Consider the following 24,982-nt stretch of genomic DNA (forward strand, 5'->3'; position numbering starts at 1 on the left):
TTGGTGTTGACGATACTTTGGTGAAGGATTTAGATGATAAAGTGTTTAGGGTCTTTCTATCCAAGTCAATGTGAAACTGATGATTTTTCAAGATTTCAGCTTTTTATAATACTAAGTATGATGATATGAATAAAAGAAAAGTAAAATGTTCATGTGCTAAGTGAAGTTGTTGTTAAGTTTCTATAGCACATTGTGTATTTTTTTGAATCCATTGTTTTTGTGCCTTCTCTAACAGATGACACATTCTCATCCAGCAAAGAGTGAGCACTGCTCCTCTACAGAACTTATTAATGGAGAAGGTATATTCCATGACACTAGAATTGAACAGTATAAGGAGGTGAAATTGGGAGAATGTGGAGTCTCCTATGCAGTGGTCTTCGTTATTACGTATTTTCATGTCTTCAAGCCTTATCGGCCTTCTAAGTAGTGATACGTATTCTCATGTCTTCAAGTCTTGTCGGCTCTCCAAGTAGTGGTACGTATTCTCATGTCTTTAAGCTTATTAGTTTACGTATGATGGGATGCTTTAAAGCCTTAAACAAGACTCTTGTTGAACAAGAGTTTAGGGTTTAGGGGGTTTAGATTGAGTTGTTTCTCTCTAGTTCTGGAACTTCCTATCTCCCATCTCTTTCTCAATCCTCCCTGAAGACTCTCGACCCTTCCCCTTTTTTTTAGATTTCATTTTTTGCTTCCTTCTTTATCTTGGTCTATTTGTCATGTATATTTGCTATGTGTCAATAGGAAAAATAATAGGCTTAGAGGTCTAACCATATAGCATACACTACTAGAAAAAGGGCCTAAGGGGACTAATATTATGTGTGCCTTTTGATACCTATAGGGACAAATATGTGTCCCCATTGAGCTATAGAGACATATATCATGTGTGTGCCTATTGCTAAATGGCACACATATCTCAAGCTCAAGTGTCCCCATATAGACCCCATGTATTCTAACTTCATCCAAATACATATTGAATGAGATGTACGTACTTGTACTGTTCACAAATACAAATACATATTCTAGTGGGTCCTTGTATACCATCTTTTACATAAATATGAATACCTATTATTTCAATTGGGGACACATGTAACATCTGTGCCTATATATCTCCAACATGAGCAAACATATAGCGCTATACAATACACAATCACATTTGTACATTCAATCAACTTTTCAAACATAAATCCAAATATTAGCTTTCCTACACAAATTTCATTCATCCAAGAGCAATATACAAAAGTGGTCATTGTTCTCCCAGACCGTAATAATTACATGATTAGTTCATCTCCACTCTAACCCAAGCTAGTATTGCTATATCTATCTAATATGGCAGAAGCCATTACCCAAAATATATATAGTTCATCTCCAATATGTCAATAAAATGACCCAAAATATACTAATTTTGAGATGAATCATAGATACCAGCAATATGCTTCAAAATAAACTTCCTACAGTTTCCATCCTACTGTCCAAGTAAAGTCACATACCCTTCCATTGGAGTTGATTGCATTTCTTGGATCGATTGAGGTTGCTTCTCTGCGATATCAGAAAGTGCTGCTATTAGCTTCTTAATGGTATCAGGTCCAGCACTTATTATACTATGCAAGGGATTGCCAATACGAGTTTCAATGCTATTCAATTGAGTTTGGACAGCTTGCAATTGCTCATCCTTTTTGGCTGCTAGCTACCGCTGTCAACCTCGTGATCTCAGCAAGTGAGGCTTCAAGTTCATACTGAAGTGATGCTACATCGTAAGAAACTGCTGGCTTTGCAGTTTGTATTCCAGGAACATCAACCCACTCTACTCCCAGTCCATACCCTCGAACTGCATTATATGTCTCTGGTCCAAATTGCTCACAAAACAATTCATTCAATAAGTCTATAGTGAGTTCCCTACCATTTAAGTGCTCCCTTTGCTCAAGCTTATCCAATTCCAACTACAGCAAAATCATAAACTAATTTAAAGTAAGCTAATTACAGAAATAAGCAACCATGTATACTAAGCTGCAACCAAGATCACAACACTTACAAAGATTTTTTCTGCTTCATCATTAATTGGCACGGTCCCAGTACCGTCTTTCTTTGGTTTGCTGTGAATCAATCTCCAGAATGTGCAGCGATCTATTTCTTTCCCTTCGTTTGAAGTTCCTGCCAATCCATAATGTTGTATAATCAACCACAAATGTAATCCAGAACTATAGATGCAAAACCAAGTACAATCAATTGAAAATGTGCCCCAGTGGTTCTTGAAAATGTGTTTTCTCATGAACAGATTGTTTGAACAATGATCCGTAAAAGCTGAAGGCATGCTTTTAACATTTATGTTTAAAATGAAAGTCATTGTAAGTGCAGCGACAATAGGTAAACTAAACAGGCACCTTATGATGTAAAGAGATGAGAATCGAGCTATGAATACACTTTTCAATCAATAGGTTGCAATAGGATCAGAAGGCACAATGAATTTATTTTAGGATCAGAAGGCAGCTATGAATACACCTTTTAACTCTATTATACCATGTTGTCAAAATTTTTGAGAAGATTGTACCAAAAAGCAATGCCATATTTTTACATTTTTTAACTTCATAATTGATGAGAGAAGTAACTAAATACGTTTGTGCCAAAAACAACTCTTTCCAAACCGCACATAGTCAATACTAAAATCTGGGAATAGGCCAAAACATGTAAGATTCAGACTTTTACTCTACAAGAGACCATTATCATGTTGATGGTCTGAACTTGATCCATTTGTACTGAAATGATTAGTCCATTCATGCTTAACAAGAAACTACTCCTACTTCCGGCCCTTAGATGCAGAGACATGAATACTTTTATATGAACACACACACATATACCCATAAGTTAAATAGCATTATTGATTTTCATGAACCCGGAACTCTTTATGAAGATGATTTTGCATATATTTAATTGAAAATGAAATGCACCATAATTATATAGCAGCATGCTTTCAAATGTGATGAACTGATAATAATTGTTACAACTTAACTACTAGTATGCCTATATATCCAATAGTACTATCAGGTTTTCAATGAAAAGATCCATATCAGATGATCGACCAATATTAAAATCTCACCCATTCATATCGTATTTGGGCAAATGTCTTTGTTCCGGTGTTTGCAGCCACCTTCAACTGACTTCTATTCTTCTTGGTAGTCACTGATTTTTTCTATTGTTTTGAAACCACCACATTCACTTTTAGTTGTCATTATATTTATAAGCTGAAAACTATAGAGATCGAAACTCAAATATGGCTATCATGGTTATGGGGAAAACTGTACCTCACCAAATTTGTCCCAATGAAGTACCAATTCACGCCATTGTAGTTAATTCACATCCCCATCTGGACATACAAATTGTTCAACATGTCCTTTGTCTTCCATATAGTAGTCAACATAAAGTCTGTGCTTGTGTTTTCTCCAACGCTCATTTAATTTCTTCTTCACTACCTTCTGAATTCTTTTCATAATTGCCAAAGTTTGTGGCTCAGACCAATCTATTTTTTCCTACATACAAACTCCACAAGTAAATAATCATCCTTATAAAATGAAGTACATATTTCAGTCAGTAAGAGATCATGCATATTACCTTTATTTCTGCCCATGCACTTTCAACCCTTCCGGTCCCTTTAAAATTCTTGAAGTCAGGTACATTGATTGGAAACATAGAAGGTTCTCTTGCAAGTGATCCTACATACCTTGAGAACCTTGCAACAGTTTCAGCTGGTGCAACCGGCTGCCCAAACTTGTTAAACAGCATCTTCTCAGGGCCATAAGGAGCAAAGTTAACCTTATTTTTACCCCTCTTTTTCTTGATTTTTCCAGCCCTCTTCCTAGTCCCATGTCCAGTTTTTTTATCTCATATCTCCGATATTTCTATTAATAGATCCTCTAGATGGATTCATCTCATTCACCGCGTGATCAGCATGGTTTGGTGTCATGTTATGATCTCCCCTAATCATCCTCATAAGAATTTCTTCACCTTCATCATCATTTTGTGTGTGTTGGCTAACATCTTGGCTATCATTGACTTCAGATACGTTGCCTAAGAATTGCAAGTTATAATCACTCATCTGCACGTAACAATTAATCAAATTACTCAAACCTGCAATCGTTATGTGCATATATTCATATATGGTTCCAGATGAATGAGTAAACCCTATAGCCATATGATTCAAAAGTAACCAACAGCAACACACCAAATAAAGATTGCTTAACTATTAAGACATCATGTCCTGTTATTCAACTATTCCACCAACAATCATCAAGATTCTCAGTCCACAACGTCCATTACATCTAACCCATTAACTCCATAAAGATCTAATTGCACAAGTTAATTAAGAGTTTATGTAGATAGATCAGACAAACCATATATAAAGAGGTAAAACTAAAATATATGTAAAAGGTACCTCTACCAGCCGAGACCTTTGAAGATAAGCACGATTGTAGATGCTTTTTCCAGCTTTTCAATTTGACTATTGCCTTCCAATGATTGACGACTTGATGAAGATTAATTTTCTGAAAAAGTGGTTTTGCCCAAAACAAAGAAACCCATCCTCGTGTGCAGATGACGAAGGTCCACCTTTCGTTTGATTGACAGAATGATAAGCAATTAACCACGCGTGTCCATCTTTTCATTTTTGAAGCGAAAATTATATGCGAGAAGCCAAAATTTGTGGCGGAATCTTGCACTATCCCGCCCTTATCGCAAACAATGAAAAGACCTAGCTTTGGAACTGTTTGGCTTGTGATACTGTAAGGCTGCAATATTCTCATCTCTTTATTAAAAAGAGATTCCAATCAGCCTCATTTCTTATATTTATAATTGTTATATGGTGAACAGAAAAATTATTAAATTATCTTTTATTTTTTCTAGCCCAAGTAACGATGGCCAATGTATCTATAAATAACATTCCCAAGTCCCAACCCACAACAAATTCCACACATTATAAATCAGTCTTTGGATCGAGGGCATCAACAATTTCTTTGAAGGTTAGTAGTAACTAGTTACTAGTGGATGTATTAAGGCTTTAAATTTCTTTCCGAAGTCTTCATCATGATTTTGATAATACTACTAATTTTTTTAATATATACTTTTCATTTAGAAATCTCTTCTAAATTTAAACTTAACTTTTTTTTCTTTTCGTTTTATTAATATAGTGAAATAATGAAGCGCGGTGCTAAATCATCTCGCCGTCTATATTATGATGATATGATTTAGCACCGAATGAGAGAAATCAACGTGAACACTCTCCTGCAAACTTGTCCAGTGCGGCCCTTCCTGATCCACCACACATCGATGCACGAGACATGTTAAGAATCTTAGTCCCCACACTACCAACATCACAAGAGCGTATCCAACAAGCTATCGATGTTGCTCGTAGACAACATGCAAGGCCTCGACCAAATGACGGTGTGTTTCAATTTGGAACGCCACCGCGTGCGGCTTCAAATATTCTACGCTCCGGCCCTCATTTAACTCCATCTGCACACCTACAACCGAAAACGGATTCAAATAGTGGTGAAACTGAGATTATTAGTACTGCTCATTATCATGGAGACCAATATGCTGAAAGTGAGGGAGAAGTTTGTAGCATGACATCTAAGAAGGCTGGAACTACAATCAATGAAGGTAGGGTTAAAGAAGAAGCTAGTGAAAGAGATTGGTATGAAAAAGATGGTTGGTCGTGGTGAACACATGTAAAGTAAGAGTCGTTTAACGTATTTTAGAAATAATGTCAGTTTATGTTCACCTTTTCAACTTAGGGTAGTGTATGCCAAAAAAAATTTCTTACTTTTTTTGGTTTGTAACGTTGGGGGTAGTCTAAATCATGTTGTGAATATTAAAAAAAAAAAAAAAAAAATCATGTTGTGATTACATTTCCTTTGGCATCATGAATCTACTGCTCTTAGGATCCACCTTGATCAATCGACACTTAATAACTTGCAAAAGAGTCTATCATCCTTATTTGGAATAACTCATACAAAAAAAATAAAAATACCGAAATGTCTATTATAATAACTAGATTTGGTAAACGTACCAAAAGGCTTCATTACATTACACATTGTACACATTGCACCAGCTTGATCAACCCACTTATATAAGGTGAAACTAATTGATGTCTACAAATTGAATCAAGCTCATTCAATACACACAAAATGAGACATAATTTTACAAGACATAAGCACCTAGAAACTGGAAATTCATGGTTCACCTTCAGATCACATCTGCTCTTCGGCTATCGGAATGTCTGTCATATCCCATCTTCCCTCTACTTCATCATCCTCCATCATTGAATTGTCCAACTCTTGTGGCGGTACTAGGTCATGATTTGTGGTCATCCCCATAGCAAAGTAATCTCTAGGCGTTGTATTCACCGCAATATGCCACTCTTTCTCAATTGGATCTTGCACATAAAACACCTGCTGTGCTTGTCCACCAAAAACCAAAGTGTCCGAAGGTGGTAGCAACCGTTCAAAGTTTACCATGGTGAATCCAAAATCATCCTTCTTAATTCCACTTCGACGAAGCCTTCCGTTCACCCAATATGGAACTAAACAAGCCAGGAATTAGAATAACCCTATTCAAAAAGTACATTAAGGAAGGTACATGGTCCTATAACAAAAATATCATTCATATGCATGTATAAGACTTGGAATTCTACTTTAGATAGAAATAACATCAAACATTACAGACCATTATGACCAAAAGTTTGCGTGCTGTTTGGAGCCCATCTTGTAGTACATTCCCTAATTGAAACACTTGAATACATATCCTCATATTTACAATACATTGGAACAATATTCAACAGAGCCACAACTCTGTACCAAAAGCAAGCCTATTACTGGACATCATTTGATAATTATCTAATTTAAAATTCATTTTGAAAATTCACTGGACTATACCAAATTGAACTTCCAGATAACAAAAATATATAGCTTGGAATGGAAATAATTTTGACGAATGACCACAAAATATCTAATTCAGATATATCAAATACATTAATCTCACTGTTTATATGGCCAAACTTCAGGTGTATTGTCCAAGACATGACGATGTGCCCTATTCCATTCCACATCATCTAGCTGGAATAATTTAAAGTTATCAAGTGATCTTCCAGGATTTGCAAACACAGATAGCCCAACATGTTTTCCACTGTCAGTTGAATCAGCATTCCGCCCCCGGCCGATTTATACGTCCCACTGTGGTATCACCAAGATACATGCCGCAAAATGATAGGCATTCTTCCACAATGTAGCCTTCTGCAATGCTGCCCTCAGGCCTAGCTTTGTTTAGAACATATTTCTTCAGTGTTCCTAAAAATATGCATTGTAATATTACATGAAGATATTATGGTGAGACGTGTTAATGAGAAACCAATTATTAATATGAGGGTCTTGGGATAGCCCAAAGAAAATTTACAAATTCCTTGGAAGGCATAGAAAAGATGAAACAATGTTTCTGAGATATGAATAAGGAATATCTTTGCAGCTAATTCATGCAAACAGCAAGCTTGCATTTTCTGTGTGCTTTACTATAGTTTTGAATAATCACCAGAGGCATTACATGTCATAACAGAATACCTAATGAGATAAACATATTTATCTACATCCTTTATCTTCTACCATAAAGCATCGACTGATTTGCAGTTCTAGGAAAACCAAAATTGCAGGAGGCATTTAACTCCAATTCAAACAATAAGTTGTGTAAGTCTAAAACAAGTGAACTATACTTGCAAATTAATTTAATGCAAATATAAAGCTAAGCTGAAAGTAGCATAATAGATCACCTCTCAATTGGGAACATCCATATGAAATGTACTGGACCAGCAATGGTAGCTTCATCAGCTAGGTGGATTGGCAAGTGAACCATGACGTCAAAAAAGGCTGGAGGCATTAGATGCTCTAACAATCACAAGACTATTGCAATCCGTTTTGACAAAGAATTGAAAGTGCCAACAGTTCCCACCTTAGTACACAAGTTGCGAAAAAATGAGCTTAACTCTATAAAGATCCTTGCAACATATTTAGGGAGAGCATACAGGATAGCCAGGGGAAGCAAATACTGCATTATAATATGGCTATCATGGCTTTTAAGGCCTATTAACTTTCTCTCTCCAACTCTAACACATCTAGCAATGTTAGAGGCCATTCCATCAGGAAGCTTACTTGAAGCCAATACTTCACAAATCATGGTCATGTTCTCAGTCTTCATGTTGAGGCTGCCTTCGGAGGTCTAGCCCCTTCACTCTCTGGATGCAATTTTTTTTTTTAATCCCAAGATTCACACAATCCATACGAGCATTATAGGTATCCTTGCTTTTTCCATCAATTGCCAACAAGGTCCCCAACACACTGTCCGTGACATTTTTCTCGATGTGCATCACATCAAGATTGTGTCTCAATAGTAGATCTTTCCAGTATGGCAGCTCATAAAATATACTTTGCTTTTTCCACGGTCCATCATAGGGCTTTTCCACGGTCCATCATAGGGCTTTTCCACAGCTGATCGCTTCTGCTTTGGGTTTTTCTCTGATTGTTTTTTGTTTTTGCCAAACTGAAATCTCAAACTGCTTAATTCTTGCAAACATTGTGCACCTGTCATGGTAATGGGGGGTAACTGATGTTCTTGGTGGCCGTCGAATGCTACTGTCCATCTCCTAAACCTATGCAGAATTGGAATCCATCTTCGTTTTCCTAGGTAGCAACATTTTTGACTATTAGGTCATCAATAAGACTTGGTATTATGGCCACAATGAGGGCATGCTTTATATCCCTTAGTACTCCAACCGGAAAGCATAGCGTATGCTGGGAAGTCATTAATGGTCCACATAACGGCAGCCTGCATGTTGAATTCTTCCTTCTTAAATGCATCATAGGTTGGTATCCCTTCTTCCCATAGAGTTTTCAGCTCATCCACCAAAGACCGAAGGTAGACATCTATATTATTACCAGGGCTTGTAGGGCCAGGAATAAGCAAAGACAACATAAGGTATGGTTTCTTCATGCAGAGCCAAGGTGGAAGGTTGTATACTGACATTACAACTGGCCAAGTACTGTGAGATTGACTCATTGTGCCAAATGGATTAACACCATCACTAGCCAAACCAAGGCGAACATTGCGTGCTTCACTTCCAAATGTTGGGTCAATACTATCAAGTTGCTCCCATGCCTTGGAATCTGCCGGGTGTCTCAAAACATCATCTTTCAGTCTATGTTCAACATGCCAAATCATGGACTCAGAAGTATATCGTGACAGGTAAAGCCGTTGAAGTCTTGGGCCCAATGGGAAGTACCGTAATACCTTTTGAGGAACTCGAGAACGACTTGGATTCTCAGAATCTGCAACTCTCTTGTAACGAGAAGATCCACAGACATGGCAGGACGTATCATTGGCATGTTCTTTGTAGTACAACATACAATAATTCGGGCAAGCATCAATTTTTTCATATGTCAAACCCAAATCAGTAATGAACTTCTTCACCTTGTAAATGGATTCAGGCAAATCCACATTTGGGAACCACTGTTTTATGAGGGTCAACATTGCATTCAAGCATGAATCAGTCATACCAAACATAGTTTTGACCTGGTACAAACGCACCAAAAATAATAGTTTTGACTTCCCACAACCTGGATACAATTCTGTTTGGGCCTCCTCCACCATTTTGAAGAACTTGGCAGCATAGGGAGTTGGCCCTTGTGGAGGAGAGGACTGTTCATCAACAACATCAGGTTCAGCCATATAATCATGCATCCCAAAGGCATCAGCCAACAAGCTGGACATATCCTCATTCTGAAACATATGGTGAATTTCATCAGTTACATTAGGCACCGTCTCGCCATGCTTGTCCCAGATACCATTAGCATAAATATCATCCATTCCACTTATCTGTAGATGATCTTCAACATCTGTAGCTGATCTCTGATGTCTATTACCACAAACTTTACACGGACACTTGATGTTTCCATCAATCCCAGCAACAGCCACTGCATGGGAGATGAAAGCTCGTAGGCCAAGCAAATATTCATCACTACGCCGGTGCAAAAATACCCATTCTTTATCCATAATACTGAAAATGAGGCAGCATAAGAAAAAGGGCAACCTTTCAGTTGCAATGGTTTTCAGTAAGAATGATTGTGTAACACCCTCGCTGTCATAGCTCTAATGTGTAGTGTAAATGACATCCACTCTTGAGAAGCCTGAGACCTTGAATTATATAGAGACAAAGTTGCCAATCAATCCACAAATCTACAACCTATAGAAAAGAAAAACTTTCAAACAATTTCCACAGTGGCATAAGTGGAAGAAATTTCAACATAACAATGAAAAGCATTACTGAATATGAATCTAATCAAATCAGAAACATAAATGAGAAAAGAACACAGATTTCAACAACTGAAATGCCTTTCAAACTTAGGATGGAGAAACTTGTTGACAACCTAATAACGTAAATCATAAAATCACATTACCATAGCTTTATTCAACATTCAAATTTCATTGTACCGAACTAAAATTTCAAATTCACAATAGTATTGAAAAACACAAATATCCTTCCAAAACAATTTTCAAACTTCAGAGGGAACAATGTATGAATTGACAATTGATAATAGAACCCAAATTTTGAGCTAAAATAAGTATTCCACTCAGATTACAAGTCCAATTATAAATGAACAAAGGAACTATTACTTTCACTGCACAACGTCAAAGAAACATTCATAAACTTAAATATAGAGTTGGTGGGCACAAAGAAGAGATATCAAGCTTTGGAAGAACTGAAGCAAAATTTTTCTTTGAAATGTCCCAAACTCTGAAATTTAATTACTAATTTTCATCAATAACTGAAACCCAATAAACCCATTAAGCATGAGAATCAATTTTCCTACTTTCAAACTGACGGTATCATTGAGGAATGAGAAGCACCTTTGAACGCATAGAAGAAGAGGCCACGGAAGTGAGGCTTGGTGCTCTTTGCATACCCACGAACAAATTGGTGAGATGGCAGTTTGGAACGGGATCGATTCCGGAGACTCAGATAACCTGGGAACTTGATAGAATACTAGTAACAAGGACACATGGTGCTGGTTGCGATGAGTAAAACATTGATTATTGATTAAGAAGAACAATTTGGGTGGAGGGAGAAGAATGAGAGAGAAATAGATATGGGTAAGAATGAGAGAGAAATGGAAGGAAGAGATGTGTCTGTTGGCGCCAAAGGTTGTGAAGAAGTGGAGAGAGTTCGAGTCAATATACGCTCCCTTTTCTCTGTCTTCTGAGGCTTGACGCAATACACAATGGAAGGGGAGAGAGACTGAGATAAAATAGGTATTTCAGTGGGTATGTGGTATTTGTATCATATAGGGACACTTCTTCTGTCCCTTTTCACAAACGAGAGAGAATGTGGAGATTAAAATTACATTTTTGCAATGTGTATGTGGTATTTTTATCAAATGGGGACACTTCATGTGTTTCTTTTCTAACAACAGGCACACATATCTTCTTATGTGCCTATTGCTCACTTAAAGGCACACATCTTTCATTTGTCCCTATTTTATGTGTGCCCTTAGGGCCTTTTTCTAGTAGTGATATATGAAGATAGAATTCAATTAGATTTCTTCGAATATACATTGCTTCAAACCAATAGTAGTCAATTTCTTTATTTACTAGAAGTAACTAATTTAAACACTTTATTCTTTTATTCATTTTTGAGTACCGGGTATTACAGAGGGCTAGAGATGACATATGCTGGTTTGCTGAATATATGGAACTGAAAGAGCAGATTGAATATTACAATTAGCATCCAAGACAAAATGATCCTCTCACTATTCATTTAATAGTACCCCCTTTATTTTACTTTGGATTTTTTACTTCAACAGTGTCTGAACTCTTCGAGGACTTTTGAAATGATACCTGAACTTTCAAAGTTATCAATGTGATACATGGACTCATTTTTTCGTATCAACGTCGTACCTACTGTCAATTTCCGTCATGGAACCGTTAACTATGACCACGTGTCCGGCACGTGAGGCACAAAATAAGAGTAAAAGACTAATTTACCCTAAAAAGTATTTTATTATTATTTTTTATTCTTTATTTTTTTGCTTTCTTTCTTTCTTTTTTTCTTTCTTGTTTTTTTTTTTCAGCATCTTCTTCCCTCTGCTTTCTTTCAGCTTCTTCGTCAGCAACCCGAAGGTCTGCCAAGTCGAGTTCTTCGCCGCCCCGGAGCCCATCACCTCCTCCCCTCCCGTCTCCGACATTTCCCCCTCCGGCAACTCTATCTCTCTCCCGTCATGATCCCCCCGCCACGTCACTCCTCCAACGCCGTCCGTCCCGTTCTCTTCTCTCCCGTTCCCCCCTCCTCCCCCGGCTGCCGCGACTCCCTCGCCTCCTCCAACCTCTTCCCCGCCTCCTCCCCCACCGCCGACGCCGAGTTCGCTTTCTCCCCCGGCCCGCTCCGGTCCAACTCGGTTTGCCCCGCTGCGGTAGTGACAACGACGTTGATGGGGATTGGGGAGGAAGAAAAAAGAAAAAAAGATGAAGCAGAATTGCAGAACTACAGAACTAAATGCAAAAGAAGAAGAAGAAGAAGAAGAAAGGTCGAAGACCAGGACAAAGAGAGAGAGAGAGATAAGATTTTTTTTGGTGTTTAATCTATCACCTAAGAACAGTATAAATATAAAGTTCGTAGAGGTTATAACGCCGGCAGCTCGTGCTCCAGTGGTGGGGAGTTGAGCTGTTGTGAAAGAGGTTGGGGGTTCGAATCTCATATTTTGTTTAATTATTCGGTATCGCCTAAAAAGAGTATAAATACGAAGTTTGGAGGTATTTCTTGACATACAGTTTGTGCTCCAGTGGTGGGGAGTTGAGTTGTTGTGAGAGAGGTTGGGGGTTCGAACCTCATGTCCTCCAAACTTTGGAAGGAATCACTTTTTCTTGACCAAGGTACCCGAGTAAAATTACCTTTAACTTCAAAATTACAATATTTCAATGGCATGTCCCAAATTACTATGGACACCCAGCAATTTCCTCTTTCTAATCACTACAGATGAACTTCAGATTATAACAATTAAACTCACGGGGTAAAGGATTCTACCTTGGTCACCAAATATGAATTCAATGTACTTGGTATTCATTCTCAATACGAAATAACAAACCAAACCAACAACTATAGAAAATGCGTAAACCCCATATATCAACTAGTTGGCCAAATATTTTCTTAATCAGTAATCAACAAGCCCTGGCACAATTTTTCCCAACATTCATCGTACTTTCAAATGACCAATTGTCATTAATCAAACTCAAGCCCTGTAATTCCATTCAACGGCACATGCATCACACAATTAACTAAAGAATCCCAACACCAACTATCTTGTAGTTATGCAACTGAGTTCAGTATCACCACGACTTAATCTGCATTGTCAATAAGACAACTTTGTAAAGACATAATCTGACCAACTTCTTTCTTGAATTCCCAGAAATCAATCCTCAGCAGTAACAGTAACCTCTAAAGCAATATTACCAGTTACTACAAATTTGAAATTCAGAATTCACCTTGATTACAAGCTTTCAATTCCACAATCGAGTTCTAATTCAATTTCAACTTCAAACAGCAGCTGTACTGTCCTTAAGTTCTCACGAACTCAGGTGACCCACTTCTGGATCGAATTCACTTCCAATTTCACAATTTCTTCAATTCAAGCATAATCTAGCATCAATAGTTGTTCATAGACACACATTAAGGTGAGAAATGAACCCAGAAAAGTCAAACCGCCACCGCGCACAGTGGATTTCGACGGAGGCCGAAATCACCTAAAATGGCAACTCTTCCAAACTTGATCGAAATCAAAAACCATGATATCAACGTGTACAGCCCGAAGAGTAGAAGAAGTTTCATACCTCATGCTTCGATTCTCTCTCTACACCCAGTGGGATGGACCAACCGATGCTAGAAACGAAACTGCGGCGAGAAGACAAACCAAACGACACCGGTGCGCCGCGGTGTCTTCATAGGACGGAGAAGTTCAGATTGGGTTACGTTCGCCGGTCGTCGGGTCTAGAAAAAGGTCGTGCATATTGAGTTTCTCTCGACCCGACGGCCCGTGAACGGAACCCAACAGGTTGCGCCTTCGATCATTAGTGAGAACTAGGAAACTCGCCCGCGCGATGCTGCTAGTAATGAAGTTTTGAGGTTTTTGTGGCGATGACTCTCTTCTTTCTATTTTTTCTCTTATCGGGAGTCTCTTTTTTTTGCGGGTAATCAAGCAAAGTAATCCTAAATTGAATCCCACAAAAATGAAGAGAGCATATTTCAATGGGCGATAACTCCCTTCTCCCCTCTTTTTTCTCCACCTCCTCTCTCTCTCTCTCTCGTCGGGAACAACTCCAAAACCCAAAACCGAAGCGGTGGGAGAGAGACAAAACAAGCATGAGGGGCAGAATAGTAATAAACACAACATTAGGGGCAAAATAGTAAATCAATATGGGTATTATTATTCATTGAGTTAGAGCTTTAATATATGTCAGGAACAAACCAAAACCCAAAACCGAAGCGGTGAAAGAGAGACAAAACAAGCATGAGGGGCAGAATAGTAATAAACACAACATTAGGGAAAAAATAGTAAATCAATATGGATATTACTATTTATTGAGAGTTAGAGCTTTAGTATATGTAATTTATCTGTTCTCCCAAAAAAAAACAAAAAAAACTTTAAAAGTGGAGTCATCAAAATGGCAAAGATTGCTCACAAGACACAATCCCTCTTAATACCATATGGAAATAGCCTTCCCGGCTATGATCATTATATTTTCATAGATTACACATTATAATTATTGAAAAATTAATATATCCACTCTCCCCAAAAAAAATTTGGGCTAGCTCGGCCATTGAATGTAGATGCAGTTTAGGAAGTTGGGCTTTATGTCTTTACAGACTATACATTGATATTACACTGTCAAGGAAATTTGTGCTGTTTCGAATTCAAGGTCCTAGCCTTGAAAAACAGTCCATTCATTTGGAGGAAAACTAAATGCTCTCGTTTCTCTCTCATAGCTAGGGTTTCTCTCGAAAAAAAAAAATTCCTCGTCCGGCGGCACACCCGCGTCGGCGTGGGCCTCTGGCCTCGTCGACGTTTGGCGGGTGCAGCCAGACGGGCGCTGTCCTCCACGGAATTCTCGGATTTCTGTGCGCATTGGCAGGTTTCAGTCTCAAGCGTGGTCTAGGAGAGGTGGATGTCAGGGAGGGTAGATTGATTTCGATCTGATCTTCTATGGTCGTGGACGATCGCAGGTGCAGAGTGGCGCTGGAGTGGGGTTGACCGGCGACGGGATCGAGGTTCACCGACGCTTCAACGAGCGGGGGCTCGTTCTCCTATCAGTGGCGATTCCGAAAGGGATCTGCTGCTTTTTGGAGTTCGATCACTGAGTTGGGCGGAGATCTATGGAGGTTGGTGGCGTGGTTGGATGGCGCCGGATCGTTCGTGGCGGGGTGGGCGGCGGATTGAGCGATCTACAACTCTGGCATTCTTGGATTGGAAGAAGATTGGTGGCTGGGCCGGGCTTGGAGTGAGTGATCTTGGTCGTGCGGCGGTGGTTCATCTAGGCAGTTCGTTGGATTCCGGTGGTATTTTTTTGCTTTTCAGTGCTATTTCAGTTTTTGGTTTAGGTTTTTGGCTTAGTCTAATAAGTCCCTACTCTTTTGAGCTAGGGTTTTGGAGTCTTGGTATGGTAGGTGTGTCGTGTTATTTCCAGGAATTCAATTTACCTTATTGTACGTGGTCAAAGTAATGGGGAGAAGCTCCTGCACATGGTCTGGCGGTTTTGGGCCATGGTGTTGAAGGGAGTATTTTTCCTCTTGAGGTTGGCTGTGAGGATGTATTTTGTCTCCTGGGTTAGTATGGATGAAGTGTCGTTGATATGGTGTTATGTCCGGGGTCTACATGTTTTACTCTCGGTGTTTTCTTGTTGTCAATGTGGTAGTGACTTGCTCTTGCACGTGGTCTGGTTGGATTGGGACACGGTGTTGATGAAGGGGAAGTGGCTGTTTGTAATGTTGGCTGCAGGGATTTATCGTGACTCTCAGAAGTTTACTTATGCGGTAGCCCGAGTTGAGGGGCGATTGGTTTGGTTAGGGGTTGGGTCCTTTTGGCTCATGGATGTCATCATGGATGATGGACCCGTAACTGAGGGTGTTCTTAGGGAGGAGAGTGGGGAACTTATGTCCACCACTAGGGCTGTCAATGGGTCGTGTCGGGTCAAAGTATTTGTCGTGTCACAAGAGACAAACCCAAACCCAACCCATTTAATAATCGTGTCAAAAATTTAAACCCGAACCCAACCTATTTATTAAACGGGTTACCCGTTTCCAACCCGCTTAACCCATTTAATAAATAGGTCGTGTAGTGTTAGACAAAATGACTCATTTAAAGGTTAACAATACGACCCATTTAACTAAAAAAATGCATAAATTGATTAAATTCGCTAAAAACTCCACAAGACGAAGAATATAAATAATTATATATAATTCATAAATAATTAAATCCAATAATTATAAAGCAAAATATTTCAAATTGTTTAATCCTATGATCAAATACTCCTAATGTCCAAAATTTCAAGAATAAGTACAACATAATTGGGTTATACGGGTTCACTTTGTGTTGGCGGGTTGACCCGTGGCCGACCCATTTATTAAAGGGGTCATGGCGGGTTAACCCACGGCCGACCCGCTTTTTAATCGTGCGGGTTCAACCCGCTTTATTTCGTGCGGGTTTCGAGTCGTGTTATCGGGTCGTGTCAGAATTGACAGCCCTATCCACCACCGGTCATTCCCGTTTTATTTTATGTAATCGTGTTATTCTGGAATAAAATGTTTCTTTCATTCTCAAAAAACAAAAAAAAAAAGGTCCTAGCCTTGAAAGCATAAGCTTATGCCATTAACAGTCATCCCTCCGTCAATGCAGATAGTCTGCCCAGTTATGTATGAGGCAGCAGGCAAGCACAGAAATGCCACCATGGAAGAAACCTCTTCCGGCTCGCCAGGGCGTTCTAAAGGTGTTCGAGAGTTAATAGCCTCAAGCATCGTTTGGTTATTGAGAATCTGCGTATGTTAAAAAGGCGAAAATCAAGAAGATAAATAAAGTAAATACATGACAAGCAGAGGATCCAGATATATAACTGGAAGATAATGTGAAATGAATTCTCTGCAAAACTAAGAAGTGCGTGAAAGAAATCAAGCATTGATATTACATCTTCAGCCAAGGGAGTTCGTATGAACCCAGGTGCAATACTGTTGATCCTAATCTTGTCTTTTCCCCACTCGCAAGCCAAGTATCTTGCCAATTGGTTAATTGCTCCTGAAATATATAATGAGAAGAGCCAATAACCTTCAATTTCTTATAACAAAAAATTTAATATTGAAGAGTCAAAAACTAGGTTAGGAAAAAGACCTTTAGTGGCAGCATAGACACTTCCACTCCCCCCAACTGATACCACACCAGCAATAGAAGATATAAGAACAATATTACCAGCTCCTGAAGCTTTGAGGAGAGGATGTGCAAGTTGGCACATATTGTAATAAGATTCAAGATTGGTTCCCATAAGAAATGAATAATCTTCAGCTGTGTAATCAGTTGTGGGCTTTGCTATATTGGTTCCCACGTTGTTTATCTGTGCAGCCAAACATTGGGAATTGGATAAATTAATTACATGTAAGGACGCCTATGAGATAAAACCTGATGCTTCTGTTAGACTCAAGTTAATTGCGTTAGAATTAACCACACGGTTAGATAAGTACAATATCGGTTGGTAATTGATATAATGCAAATGATATTATGAATTACTTACAAGGATGTTTAGTTTTCCATTGAACAGTGATGAGACCTTGTTTATGAGCTCTTCTCGTTGGGGCTTTGAGACCAAATCACATACAGAACCAGTGACTTGATGAAAACCCTTGGTCTTCCATTGACTCAACCGCTCATTGAGTTGGACTTCATTCCGAGCACAAGTATGGACCTTTGCACCTAGCCTCGCCAATTCCTCCACAACAGCATATCTAACAATGAGATGAGGTAGTAAAACTATATTATATTAAAATTTGGTGTAAATTAAAACAGAACTATATTTCAGATAATTGAAAGACGATGTTGTTTGATGCACAATGAAATTTTTAACTCATCAAAATGTCAAAATGACCGTTTGAATATCGATGACTTTGGTTAATTTCTATAATAACAGGACAATACAAATAAAACCCAAGTGAAATTGAAGGAGAAGGCTAACCCAATGCCTTTGCTTCCACCCGTGACAAGAGCGGTCATTCCCTCAAGAGACCATCTTCTATCTAAGCTGTCATTGCTAATAGGATTATTTGCTCGAGCCATCTTCCTAGCCCTCTCTGTTTCTTTCTTTTCTATCTGGATGGCCAAAATTTGAAGATACATGCAAATACGAAAAGGATATATATAGACTTTCTCATCAACTTTAGGAAGTCAAGCCCTGTTTTGCAGGTCACATTTGGTGTTCTCAAAGATGGAGTAATATATTGGTATTTGGAAATCCGTTTTGACGATGTGACGACTAGTATGACTTAGACCCCACTAATACTTACTTGTAATATATGAAAAAAACTTGCCAAACGCAGTACTTACTTGTAATATACGGAAAAACTTGCCAAACGCAGTACTTACTTGTAATATACGGAAAAACTTGCCAAATGCAGTACTTTCTTGTAATATACGGAAAAACTTGCCAAATGCAGAAAAAAAAAATCCGTCTGGTGCTATTATTATATATACCTACTGAAGTAAAATAAAGGGGTACTGTTGAATAACTAGTGAGAGGATCATTTTGTTCTTGAATTTATGCTAATTAAAACATGGGCTAAATACTAGTTAGTACCCTGTGGTTTAGATCCAAAATCAATTCAGTCCCTGGACTTCTAATTTCATCAAAAACACCCCTGCACTTTCAATTTTGATCTAATAGGTCCAATTCGTTAATATTCTTTCAAATAGTTGGATTATTTGTTGAAAAACTATTTATTTTTAATAGTAGGATTCACTCCTAAATTGACAATGCAGACCACCTTGACACCACATCATAAAATATAGGCCATATATGATCCACATTAACAAGTTAAATAACTCAATTGTCGGAAAACTAACAAATTGGATCTATTAGATCAAAATTGAAAGTGCAGGGGTGTTTTTGATGAAATTAGAAGTTCAGGGACTAAATTGATTTTGGACCTAAACCACAGGGTAGTAATTTGTATTTAGCCCTTAAAACATTGAGTAAAACCCACCACTAGGGTCAAAACTTTTCTTCACCCAACATTGATCACTTTTGAAAGTTGGGTATCAAGATGATTTGTTTTTAAAAATTTAGGTATCATTTTGATCACTTTCAAAAATTTAGGTATCATTTTGATCACTTTTGAAAGTTAGGTATCATTTTGTCCGGTGGAGAAAAGTTTTGACCCTAGTGGTGGGTTTTACTCTAAAACATTCAATCTAATCTATTTTGACGATGCGATAGTATGACTTGGACCACTAATACTTATTTGTAATATACGGAAAAACTTGCCAAACAAAGAAAAAAAAAATCCCTCTGGTGCGATTATATATATATATATATATACAGTCCGGCTACGGTGCGGATGGTACGGATTTCCCATTTTCCCCCACTTTCCGATCACATTTTCACATCTTAACCGTTTTGTTTTTAGGTTCTAATGTATAGATCACCTCTGCAAAATTTCAGCCAATTTGGTGATCGTTAAGGCATCCACAACTGCCAATTACAACAATGTACACGAACGGTTCCGGTTCGACAGATTTGGCTCGTTCGTGTAAATTGCAGTTTTAGATGCCTTAACAATCACCAAGTTGGCTGAAATTTTGTAGAGATGATCTATACATTAGGACCTAAAAACAGAACGGTTAAGATCAAAATATGTGATCGGAAAGTGGGTGAAAACCGGAAATCCGTACCGAAATTTCGGTACGGACGTCCGCACCTGAGAAAAATCCTATAAATATATATATCAAAGTTCTAAAAAACGCTAGGCGCTAGTCGGGCGGTAACTCGGAGCCTAGCGTGTAAGCGGGGACTAAGCGGTTTTGTTTTTTATTTATTTTATCTATATTTTTATTACACATAATTATATAAATAAATATGTAACCAGACATTTTACTCATCCTCGCATTATCTCATTGGTAGCTAACTAACTATCACTTCTAATTAAATAATAAATAACCACCTCTGTTTTAGCAACGTACTGATCTAAACTTGGTTATCTCAATTAGTTTCTCATTAGTCTTATGACTCTTAACTACTCAAGGGTCTAGCCTTATCTCTTAAAAGTCTATATGCGGTGGCAAACAAAGAAGGTGACGAATCACACTTTCTTCATCAATTGTTTATTTGGTTCCTTCATCTTCGCTCCCTGTCTTCACTAAATCGCACTTTTCCGACGAAACCAGAAAAGCAAAAACCAGAGAAACGTGACGAATTTCAACCCCATGAAGGATCCAAAGAGGCCGATTCTCACCGTATCGACATGGGTCTGGCGCCAACTAACAGAGATGAGTCATTGACTGCCACTTTACCGCTGCATCGACGATCGAGAAGACTGAGAATTTGAGAAAGCCAAGCGCCTAGGACCGCCCAACCTTTGCCTGGACCACCTAGGCGGTCGCTTGAGAGCCCAGTGCCCAAACCATTCGCCCAGGCCAAAATCGGATCGGGGCGCCTAACGCCTAAACGCCGCCTAGGTGGCCGCCCCGGTCGATTTTAGAACCATGATATATACACATACACACACACTAAAGTAAAATAAAGGGGTAATATTGAATGAATAGTAAGAGGATCATTTTGTCCTTGAATTTATGCTAATTAAAACATTTAGACTACTCTTTCAGTTTCATATATTCAGCAAACCAATAATGTCATCTCTAGCCCTCTAGGGTCATTTCCTGCTACCTTGGTTGAAGTGGTTTAAGTCACAAAATTTTCTGCTACCAGCCCTACTAAGAAACTTCTTAAGAAGTGATGAGTTGTAAAGTAAAAGGGTTTTTTACTTCAACAGTGTCTGAACTCTTCGAGGACTTTTGAAATGATACCTGAACTTTCAAAGTGATCAAAGTGATACCTGAACTCTAATTTTCTTGTCAACGGAATACCTACGTCAGATTTCGGTCACGGAACCGTTATCCGGAGGCACGTGAGGCGCACGCGATCAAAAAAGTGAGGGCAAAACAGACTTTTTCTCTCAATTCCCCCTAAAATCGATCAAAAACTTAATTCCTTCCAAAGTTTGGAGGACAAGAGGTTCGAACCCCCAACCTCTCTCACAACAACTCAACTCCCCACCAAGAATCAGAGTCTCAAAAATGAAGTTGAGAAGGTGGACATGGAGACAAAGCCTTATGCAAGGCTTATTGGAAGTCTCATGTATATATGCTCAGGTTTGCACTAGGCCTGATTTATCTTTTGCAGTTGGCATACTATCAAGTTCCAATCCAATCCAGGCCACGAGCATTGGATAGCTGGAAAGAAAGTACTCAGGTACTTGCAGATAACCAAAAACCACAGTCTTGCATATAGACAAGTTAAAGATTTGAAGCTTGTTGGATATATAGACTAAGGCTTTGTAGGAAACTATCCTGATTCTAAGAAGTCAACTTGTGGATATGTTTTCATACTTGTAGAAGGTGTTGTTGCATGGAAAACCATGAAGCAAACTCTAGTTACAACATCTACTATACAGGTTAAATTTATTGTAGATGGACTTGAAATGTGCTGTGATAATGAGGTTGCTGTATTTTTCAGTAAAAACGGCAAAAGATCAAATAACTCGAAGCATATTGATCTTAAGTATTACAGTGTAAGAGAAAGAGTGAAACATGATAAAATCTCAGTGTTGAGCATTGACACAAATTCGCAGCTTGCAGATCCCTTCACTAAGGCATTGTCAATGGCTGCCTTCAAAAAACACACAGAGAATATTGGTGTTTTGTCCAGTTTAGAATTTTGAGTTTAGTGGGAGCTAGTTCAATAGGAGCAATTTTAAAAGTTTTTGTGTTTTCTAAGTTCTTGCATTTTTACAATTGTGATTTACAGTTTAATATCATCACAACTCTATGAATTGTTGACTTTTGCCATTATCAATAAAATCTCAAGGCATTTCATTCAAATTATTTTTGCTGCAACTTTGTGTAATTTAATTTGTATATATTTTCATTTTATGTCTTTGAATTACCTTGATGTCAGATGGTCTTGTATTGCAGTCAACATGTTGATTCAGTTAAGTACAAGCATTAAGACTATCAGTGTTTCAATTTTGCTTGAGTTTCATTTTGAAACATTCAGTTGGACCCTTGAGGTATATGATTTTCTGGTGATGCACATTGTTCATATACTACATCATATGAGTTTTACCAGCATATGTGGAATGTAAGAGCTTGTGTTAGTGGTCTGAAAGTGCTGCATTTTGTTTATATGTATGTTTTTCCTTGCTTTGCATAAGTGATTGTGTTTTTAGACCATGTTGAAATGGATTTTGCAACTTTTTCTTATTCTGGTGCACACTTAAGTTAGTTGTATAGACCTTAATGTTATGGTTTGATTATCCTGAATAACCAATGATAGTTCAAGTGGGAGATTGTTAGAATAAAATATGGACTTATCACAAGTTATCCTAAAGTAACAACAAAATCAATTAATATCAAACCTAGCACAACATGGATTTGGATTAAGTATCTACCTAGAAATCTAATGTGATAGTGTATCTATACATTAGATCAGGAATCCATTATTTGGACTACAAGAAAGTCCTAAATCTGTGATGCATTAGGATTCTTAGTTAGAAGACTTGATCCTTAAGAAAACCTTTATGGGAGGATTCTTCGGACTTGTTCTTCTATAAATAAGAGGCTTAGGTCCCTGTTATCACCACAAGTTACAAGCATTGTGTTATGCCCATTGACAAGCTTAAGTTGGTGACTAGCAGAAGGTCTCAGCCTCATCATCATCCTCGCATCTTCAACCTGCATCAATGACATGCCTCAAGCGTTTGTAAATATTGTGTAGTTTACATCAAGTAGACAACATGTAATAGTGAGCTTGATTTTTATGTGGTATTACATTCTATACTCTCAAGCTAAACATAATGGGAATTTTCCCATTTGTTTTCTTTCGGATATTGCAATCCTAAATCCCCAATCCCTTAACCTGAAGTAAATAGTTTAACGTAAATGTTCCAACCCACAAAATTAACATCAAACTGAAGCAAATCAATGCCATCAGATTCAATCAAATTCAAAGAATAATTGCATACAAACCAAAAAAGAGATCTAGTTTCCCTATCAGCACTAGAGAGGAGAGACATCTCCAATAAAAATGAGGGGAAAAAAAGTCAAAAACTAGATCTGGTTCTTGTTTAGGTCTGAACTAGAGAGAGAGAGAGAGAGAGAGAGAGAGAGAGAGAGATGGTCTTTTGTCTATGTCCTTCGGTCATCTCTTCACTGATCCAATAGTTAGAAAAGATCACCAAAGCTGATAAAAAGGTCTGTTGAGAGATTGAGACCCATGTGTGAGAAAAAAAAAAAGAATACAGAGTCACTAGAGTGAGTATAAAGAGACTTGTTTATTGTAAAGAATGGTAAAACGTGGGTCACTTCCTAACATTTCTACTTGATCTGTCCCCAAATTATCAATAGGGACACACATGTGTGACTTTAATTTCTAAAAGGGACATATATGAGTTTTCGTGCCTGTTGGTCAATTATAATGACAAATATTTATCTGTCTCTAAATATGTGTCCCCTCAGGAATAGTAGTGCTCCCAACGTATATACTTGACTATCAAATGATCTTACCTTACCACGAATATATTTCCAAGACACCACCATTTCCATGTATTTATTTCTATCACCCCAAGCCACATACATCCTGACATCAACCACACCCCAACACTATGTTTACAAAATTTGTACAAGTGTGGTCCCTCGAGTGGCTGTCTTCTTTTCTTTTTTTAATAAATCTCCTCATTCATCGAGGTTTACCAAAAAAAAAATATTTGTACAAGTGTGGAATAGCACTTGATACATAATCCAGATTTGTAGTATTGAGAGACCACGGGGCCCACTTTTCTATTTGGGGACAGATAACTAATCCATGTGTTTCATTTAGCAATAGAGACACTAGCAATAGGCACAAATGCCATATTTGTCTCTATAGCTGAATGGGAACAAACATTTAACTCTATGCATCAAAAGAGATCAAAAGCGACAGTTGTGATATGTCCCGTTAGGGTATATTTGTAGTAGTGGAGCCACCTCGGGCTAGCTTCTATAAACTCAATACTGATGGAGTGATGGGGCATTGAAATCTTAAAGCATGAGACGGGGATTAGGGCAGTGCTTTGAGAAGGAATGGGTGAGCTGATGGGTGCATTGGCAAAACCGACCAGTAGATTAAGGGGCTAACTTGGTGAATTCTAAGGTTTGGTGCTTGGTGCAGTGCGGCAGTTGGTGGAGGAAGTGCATTTTGCTACTACAATGTGTAAGTGCTCTTAAGTTCATTTTTGTCCCGGATAATGCAATAGTATCGCACATGGTCTTTCCAAGCTGCCTCTTGATGCAAGTGAGTTATTTACTTGTTCAGAGGTTGGGATAGATTAGATCAAGAACTTAAGGATTTTGATTTTAAAAAAATTTCTCATTTGTTTAATCAAAATTACTCATCTCATAATAAAAAAGAGAAAATTCTAGTATGCAGATCTACATACCATACAGATCAACCGTGTGCCTAATATGTGCTGTCATTATTTGTATAGGCTAGATAATCTGGAAAAATTTGACCAAGTAATAATCGGATAACTTGCTCTTACATCTTTATATTATTGCTATTTTAAATTTTACTTTTAACAAAAAAAATTGATGGAATGTAGTGGACCTATACTCTTGAATTT

The 24,982-nt window shown here is 38.1% G+C and overlaps 3 protein-coding genes across 7 annotated transcripts; all 3 read right to left on the reverse strand.

The window, feature by feature from the left end:
* Positions 1-1,247: 1,247 nt before the first annotated feature.
* LOC133712844 (uncharacterized) lies at positions 1,248-4,617 on the reverse strand. Of its 3 annotated transcripts, none has more exons than XR_009847627.1 (6): positions 4,424-4,617; positions 3,604-4,059; positions 3,297-3,521; positions 3,092-3,184; positions 2,030-2,148; positions 1,248-1,937 (listed from the first exon to the last, which is right to left on the reverse strand). XR_009847627.1 is itself a non-coding variant. In XM_062138965.1 (5 exons), the coding sequence occupies exons 3-5, from the start codon at positions 3,093-3,095 to the stop codon at positions 1,665-1,667; spliced, it is 396 nt and encodes a 131-aa protein (XP_061994949.1). In that variant the 5' UTR covers positions 3,096-3,184; positions 3,297-3,521; positions 3,604-4,346; the 3' UTR covers positions 1,248-1,664. The 3 variants fall into 3 exon arrangements, 1 of the variants encoding a protein (XP_061994949.1); XR_009847626.1 differs by having other exon boundaries at positions 3,604-4,087; XM_062138965.1 differs by lacking the exon at positions 4,424-4,617 and having other exon boundaries at positions 3,604-4,346.
* A 1,495-nt stretch (positions 4,618-6,112) lies between these two features.
* LOC133708040 (uncharacterized) lies at positions 6,113-11,374 on the reverse strand. Of its 3 annotated transcripts, none has more exons than XM_062133493.1 (3): positions 10,936-11,374; positions 7,805-10,221; positions 6,113-7,331 (listed from the first exon to the last, which is right to left on the reverse strand). In XM_062133493.1, the coding sequence occupies exon 2, from the start codon at positions 10,078-10,080 to the stop codon at positions 8,743-8,745; it is 1,338 nt and encodes a 445-aa protein (XP_061989477.1). In that variant the 5' UTR covers positions 10,081-10,221; positions 10,936-11,374; the 3' UTR covers positions 6,113-7,331; positions 7,805-8,742. The 3 variants fall into 3 exon arrangements, with proteins under 3 accessions (XP_061989477.1, XP_061989476.1, XP_061989475.1); XM_062133492.1 differs by having other exon boundaries at positions 6,113-7,285; positions 7,805-10,270; positions 10,936-11,372; XM_062133491.1 differs by having other exon boundaries at positions 7,805-10,270; positions 10,936-11,372.
* A 5,538-nt stretch (positions 11,375-16,912) lies between these two features.
* Positions 16,913-18,408, reverse strand: LOC133711512 (tropinone reductase homolog At2g29290-like). The gene is made up of 5 exons (XM_062137621.1): positions 18,289-18,408; positions 17,851-18,061; positions 17,454-17,673; positions 17,254-17,360; positions 16,913-17,104 (listed from the first exon to the last, which is right to left on the reverse strand). The coding sequence occupies exons 1-5, from the start codon at positions 18,387-18,389 to the stop codon at positions 16,913-16,915; spliced, it is 831 nt and encodes a 276-aa protein (XP_061993605.1). The 5' UTR covers positions 18,390-18,408.
* Between the last annotated feature and the right edge of the window lie 6,574 nt (positions 18,409-24,982).

This window comes from Rosa rugosa, chromosome 5, assembly GCF_958449725.1.
Source record: "Rosa rugosa chromosome 5, drRosRugo1.1, whole genome shotgun sequence".
NCBI lineage: Eukaryota > Viridiplantae > Streptophyta > Magnoliopsida > Rosales > Rosaceae > Rosa > Rosa rugosa.

Excerpts from the sequence above, each read along its gene's own strand:
- LOC133712844 (XM_062138965.1), bottom strand. Across the intron at positions 1,938-2,029 it reads ATGAAGCAGAAAAAATCTTT|TTGGAATTGGATAAGCTTGA; the intron begins GTAAGTGTTGTG and ends ATTTTGCTGTAG.
- LOC133711512 (XM_062137621.1), bottom strand. The coding sequence starts at position 18,389 with ATGGCTCGAGCAAATAATCCTATTAGCAATGACAGCTTAGATAGAAGA. Across the intron at positions 18,062-18,288 it reads GGTGGAAGCAAAGGCATTGG|ATATGCTGTTGTGGAGGAAT; the intron begins GTTAGCCTTCTC and ends TCTCATTGTTAG. Across the intron at positions 17,674-17,850 it reads ATGGAAAACTAAACATCCTT|ATAAACAACGTGGGAACCAA; the intron begins GTAAGTAATTCA and ends TTGGCTGCACAG.
- LOC133708040 (XM_062133493.1), bottom strand. The coding sequence starts at position 10,080 with ATGGATAAAGAATGGGTATTTTTGCACCGGCGTAGTGATGAATATTTG.